The sequence below is a fragment of the Schistosoma mansoni genome, chromosome 1 (genome assembly GCF_000237925.1).
Source record: "Schistosoma mansoni strain Puerto Rico chromosome 1, complete genome".
NCBI lineage: Eukaryota > Metazoa > Platyhelminthes > Trematoda > Strigeidida > Schistosomatidae > Schistosoma > Schistosoma mansoni.
In genome coordinates, this window is record NC_031495.1 from 46,935,860 (window position 1) to 46,942,461 (window position 6,602).

The 6,602-nt window shown below is 34.0% G+C and overlaps 1 protein-coding gene across 1 annotated transcript in view; it reads right to left on the bottom strand.

Annotated features, from left to right (window-relative positions):
- Positions 1-2,022: 2,022 nt before the first annotated feature.
- Smp_048430 (thioredoxin glutathione reductase) overlaps positions 2,023-6,602 on the bottom strand; it is a gene marked incomplete at both ends in the record, with an annotated part of 24,063 nt that continues 19,483 nt past the window's right edge. Inside the window, 3 exons of the mRNA XM_018794625.1 lie at positions 2,023-2,091; positions 2,262-2,399; positions 4,891-4,983. Coding sequence (XP_018649018.1) covers positions 2,023-2,091; positions 2,262-2,399; positions 4,891-4,983 — 300 coding nt within the window. The remainder of the gene's footprint in view (positions 2,092-2,261; positions 2,400-4,890; positions 4,984-6,602) is intronic.

The following is a 6,602-nucleotide window of genomic DNA, read 5'->3' on the forward strand; positions in this document are numbered from 1 at the left end:
TTTCAACACTGAATATCATTCATTAATAACTCATCTTACACATACATGCATACACACAATTCATGCAGTCTCGTTTAATTCACATCGTTGAACTTTTTCACTTGATTCTCATTCAACTGACTCATTTTATCCTGTTTACAAAAACTTCGACATCCAAATATGATTGGATTAAAAAGTATTAGAGATTTTGATATGATTGTAAAAACACTATATATTTCTTTGATGTTTTTGATTTTGATTATTTCCCTGAAGAAGTCCAGACAAGTTAGCTGGACGAAACGTTGGAATTATTTAAATTTCAATCGCTGAGACTATTTCAAATATAATTTTTTCTCATATAATGATATTTACTACGTTTGACCAATTTTTCTGACAAACATCTTCATCACATTTACTAAGCGTTAAAAAAAATCTATAAGAGTATAACGCATCAAAAATTATTTTAATTTCATTTTATTTACATGCTTATTTGATTTATATGATCCTCTGATTTAATTGAATTGTGATATCGTAAACAGAGATTTACAATCACAAACATACAACTATTAAATTATGTACTTAGAAATAAAACTTAGTTGCATTAGTACACTACAACAAAATTGTTTTAAAAATGATTTAGATATACTTGAAAAGAATTTGTAATTTATGGTACATTGTATTATCGACTTTTAGACTTATTTTGAAGTAAAGCTCTATTGCACTTACAATGACGCAATATATTCTAAGTAAATCAGCATTAAATGAAGTTAAATTAATTGAAATAATTTTTGATGAATGAACAAAAATTCATTGAGATATACTAGTTAGTGTAGCCAGTATGAATCTTGTTAAAACTTCAAATTTTAAACACTAAAACGTTTTTTCTTAAAATGAATATATATATATATATTTCCGACTTGACGACAAACCTTAGGGTTTAATGTCAATAGAGTTAAACTATTCAATAATTTATGTCCATTTATACACATACACATTGGTTCAATGAGGCAACAAATATATATGCGCCACATTTCGTCATTCGACTTTTGTGAGGGCTGGAATACTGTCCGGGTGCCCAAACCGAAGGTGATCTTCTTAGGGAACCAAACTCCGAGCTTTTGACCTAAAGGTCTAATCTGCAAGGCAGTAGAGCAATATTAGGAGATGCAGTCCCATGATAGCCAGTGACTGACAAAAAATTCATACGTCACTTGTTTCATTAGGATCATGGAGCTCATGAGCACCATTGGTTTGGAATCAGGGCTTTCCAACTCCCCTAAGTAAACTCCCGTGCCCCCCAAAAGGGTTAAAGCTCTGAACATTCACTTTTCGTCCCGTCGACTTCGTAAACAACACCCCTGCCGCGAGAAGGCATGAGTAGGACTTCAATGGCAGTGGCTGTATACGCGTAGCTATTTGGAAGTATTTCGAGAGGATTCTCCCCACCCTCAAGTATACCAGGGCTGATGTGTTGAATTTCAAAACAATGTCTAACTCAACAGATTAAACTTCACTTAATGATCAGTGTCACTAAAATTAAAGATTATGGTTGACGAAATGATCGTACTGTAAAAAGGTCTGTAGGGATATGCTTTACAAATTTCAATAAAGCACATCAGAAAAGAATCATTTTCTCACATAACATTTATTTTGTGAAGTAACTTCATGTGACCAAAACTAAGTCAAATTTACAAATAACTGTTAATCATTAATGAAGATTTTACATTTGATATTCAATGAGGAAAAATATTTATGAAGTGTAATTTCTAAGATAGTTGATGGTTCAAAAACAAATTAACTATCAGTTATTTATATGAAATTTGGCAGTGTAAAAAAGCTACATCTTTTTTCTTTTTAGTACCAAAACATCACCAAAGACTCAGTATTCCGTTTTGGAATAAGATTTCTGAGAATTCGGATCATACGAAGGTACCTTCAGAAGAAAATGAAGAGGTGTAACAGATATTTGTATACCCCCACCAATGCCCAATACAGTTTCCTTCCCGTTGATTAGAAGGAACAGATCAAGGCTTCAGTGGGGAATTAACCTCAGCAACCGCTCACTATGGGCGACACGCCGGACTTTTTAGTTACATGCAACGTTGTAAATGTCTGGAAGAAAACGTACAAATATTTGTGTTAAGATATAAACAGTAAAAAGGAAACATATTTTCAAAGACACTAAACTTTTTTGTACGCCTGACTTATATTATGAAAATCCGATCTTAAGCCTTATCTTGAAAACAATTCAATGCGAATCATAAAAAATAATATTCACAAACCTCAGAGCAAGTTGGGTGAATTCCTATTGTACGATCAAAATCTGCTTTAGTCGCACCCATTTTAATTGCAACTGCATATCCCTGTGTTATTTCCCCAGCATTAGGACCCAAAACATGCAGACCCAGTACACGCATGTTCTATAAAACGGAAGAAATGAAAAAAAGTGAAATACTAAAAATGTTTGCTTTTCCCATGCATTTCATCATTAAATGATGCTCCATAATTGAAGAAAATGTTTAATAAAAATAACAAAATAATTACACCAGCTAAAAAGTAAAATAATAGTCTCTTATTCCTTCAAGTACAGTGTATAAAGGAGGTTGTGCTTAACAACCTTATACATTATCCAGTAGTTTACTGATAAATTAGTAATATGAGTTAGTTAATTCATATTTATATATTACTAACTCATTTACCAGATACAGGTTTGTGTACTTTGGTTTAAGCTGAACTCTAAAAGTAGTGGGGAAGGTGGTGATACCATTCGGTTACCCAAACTGAACTAGGAGGGAGTCTAAGATTTAGTAGCGGGAAGTCGAATCCTTTAACCACAGAACTACCTCTATAGAGGTAATAAAATCTAGATTTGTTGATCTACAAAATCATAATATGGTCTCCACTCATGAAATAAATTAAGCCGTCCAGATATAGTAAGCGTAACAGATGTTTAGAAAAGGTAAATACTGGTATGAAATATTCCACACTATGATGTTTATAATATTAATAGATGTAATTAACAACAAAGACTAATGGAATATAGTAAGTACGTACAGATTGATTCATTAGATTTCAAATTTAAAGTAACGAGGTACGATCACCGCTGAAATGAACATACCGATTTCAACAGATATACACTGACGTTCTAAACGTCGTCAACCCAGAGAGCAACATGTTATACAATGTAAAATTTACGAAAGCGTTTTTAAAGTGTAATATATCATTTAGTTATACAGTTGGTTACAAGTATCAACTTCGCCTGTAGCTTTTCTAGGATTACTACCAGTCCCAAGCTCATACAAACGAGTATAGCTGGGCATCGAGTTAGCGACCCCATCCCGTAGAAAACAATCTGGCTAAAAAAGACGCTAACCAGAATAAACAAATTAAACTATTTAAACTCTGATCTTTGAGTTGAAGGATATTCATGCAGAAGAATTATGATACCGCATAGTGATTGCTGAGACACTTCGGAAGTTACGAGATTGACACAATAGACGTCTAACATCGTGATCGACAGGTTAGACTCAGTAAGGATCAGTCGTGCACAGACCACATTGCGACACTACGGATCATCGTTGAACAATCAATTGAATTGAACTCGTCACTATACATTAACTTCCTTGAATATGAGAAAGCATTTGACAGTGTGGATAGGAGAACAATATGGAAACTTCTTCGACACTACGGTGTACCTGAGAAAATCGTCAACACCATGCGGAATTCATGCGATGGACTACACGGCAAAGTCGTGCATGGAGGACAGCTCACAGACACATTCTAAGTGAGGACCGGAGTCAGACAAGGCTGCTTACTCTCACCCTTTATCTTCTGGTGGTTGACTGGAATACGAGAACCTCTACATCTGACGGGAAGCACGGAATACAATAGACAGCGTGCATGCAACTAAACGATTTGTACTTCGCTGATGACGTAACCCTCCTATCCCATACACCCCAACAAACGCAGGTCATGACAACCAGTGTAACAGAAGTCTCTGCATCAGTGGGCCTCAACATAAACAAGGGAAAAACCAAGATCATTAAATATAATATGGAGAACATTAACCTAATCACACTTGATGGAGAAACCCTGAGAGAGATGGAAACGTCCAAGTACCTATTTGGACAACATCATCGACGAACAAGGAGGATACAATGCAGACGTAAAGGCAAGGATTGGTAAAGTAAGGATAGCATTCCTACAGTTGAACAACATATGAAAATCAAAACAACTGTCAATTAACATAAAAAGTCACAATCTTTAATACGAATATCAAGATAGTTCTACTGTACTGAGCTGGAACTCGGAGAACTACTACAACCATCATCAAAACAGCAAAAGTATTTATAAACAATTGTCTAAAGAAGATACTCATTATTCGTTGGACGGATACTATCAGCCAGTCTATTGTGGGGGAGAATAAACCAGCTTCCAGCTGAGGAGGAAATTAGGAAAACACGCTGGAAGTGGATAGGACAGACTTTATGGAAATCACCAAGCTGCATCACGAAGCAAGCACTAACTTGGAATCCTGAAGGGGAACGGAAAAAAAGAGGCAGACTAAGGAACCAACTGCTTCGGGAATCGGGAGCAGGCATCAAAAGGATGAGTAACAACTGGGAAGGATTGCCCGGGAGAAAGTTAGATGGAGGGGTAACAGGCGTAGGTAACTAAGTACAAGTATCGTTTGTACAAAGAAGTAATACGCTAGTTTATTGTTCTTAAACTTACAAGAATGATGTTTTCAACAAATTTATTTGAAACAGACCCTCACAAACAATAAGTGCAAAAACGAATTAAAATCCCAGTTAAAACATAGAAAACTAACAATTATGTAGCTTCTGTCTGAAGCATGGTAAACTCAAAGGAATTTAATGTGGTCAAAAGTAATCTTGTACATGAACTTACGTCAGATTTACGACAAACGAGTTTCATGTAACAAACGTTATCTTCACGATGAGCGACGGTCCATTCTAAAGGTTTAAAGTTTGAATGATATACCTAGAAAGGTAGAAACGATCAACAGTGAAACAGAATGACATTAGTTACATATAATAATGAAACTTACTGTCAAATGTAGAGCATTCTACAAAAATGTTTTGATAAATAATTATTTAGATACTATAAATATAACTTAAGTAAGAAATATTTTCGTATGTTGAAACCTAAGTTTTAGCTACGAGTATAATAATGTGTCCAGGTAAATATTTGCAACTGATTATTACTACTGTTCAGTGGAAATGGAAAAAGCTGAAAGTTTACACTAAGAAAAAAAAAGATATTGGAAAGTTTCATTCACAAACACTTAGAAGTGGTAAACCTAGCGATAACTAATTAGTGATTACAATGATGTGAAAAAACACTGTTGAACTACATGACTGCCAAAAAACGAGTAAGAATAAACATTTTGTTTAAACGCTGTACAAATTAACTTTCTCGTCAGGATTGTGGCATTATATGGTGGACACTCTATGGAAGTTATAGACGAATTTGTTGCAGTATGGCTAGATATCCCTCAACAATGACAGCTTTGTATTGAAATGATTTATTATTATAGCTTGATAAAAATACTGATTTAACATTGCTAACTGAACTTGTAGTGTGCAGTTATTAATTTCATCATACACGTTACATTTGTATTGGTCAATGGAAATATCAAAATAGAAATCGTGAATGACACCAATCATGCCACCGGTAAACAATTGGTTTAATGACTTAATCATCTAGTACAGCCATGATTTAATTTATACGGAAATTGGTTTCTTCTAGTGCATAAATATTCACCATAGTGATCTTTTTTTCAGAAGATTTATTCGTATGATTTTCGTTTGTCTAAATGTCACAATGTGTTAAGATCTTTTAACATGGTACGTATAATCAATTATTAAAACGAAAATTACGGTGACTAACAGGGAAGATATTGAACGAATGTGATTTGTTTATGTGGTTTAATGCTGTGAGTTGTTGCTATATTTGACTGAATTCAATGAAACTAACAATAAACAAGGTTTATTTCAATGTCAGCATATTGAAAACAACCATTTTATAGGTTCACTTAGTATTGGTTGTTTGAATCTTCCCATTGATGTTTAGGACTATATTAATGTCGGTCTATTTGAATGAACTTGACAGTAGTGATATGTCACTTCAAAAGAGTTATTATTTCGCAAGTCATCATCGTAATTAGTAAGTAGATTGTTTAAGACGTGTCTAGTGAAGGTTTGATAATCGTACGATTTCAAAGACTCATTCCACTTTGTTTGTGATCTGGTTTCGTTCATTGTATTGTGTACGAGGTCCAGTCATTACTTATGAACGTATGGCATGCTTTGTCGGTACCAAAAATCACTTTGTTTTCCAAAAACTAAGTGTATATAGTTGTTGTCTCCCCACTTAGAAGGTTGCCCAATTCTTATTCAACAACCAGATTCACTAAAAAGCTTTTGAAAGTAGTACTATGATATTCTATCATATTATCTATGTTTGTTTTAGTTCATAGAAAGAATATTAAACTGGAGTGTACATTTCTGCCAATAAAATTTAACAAGTAAACAATCCAAACAAGTGATTAATACAGTTTTCTTTTGAAAAAAGTCAATAGTTTTCTATCTGCTCTCATT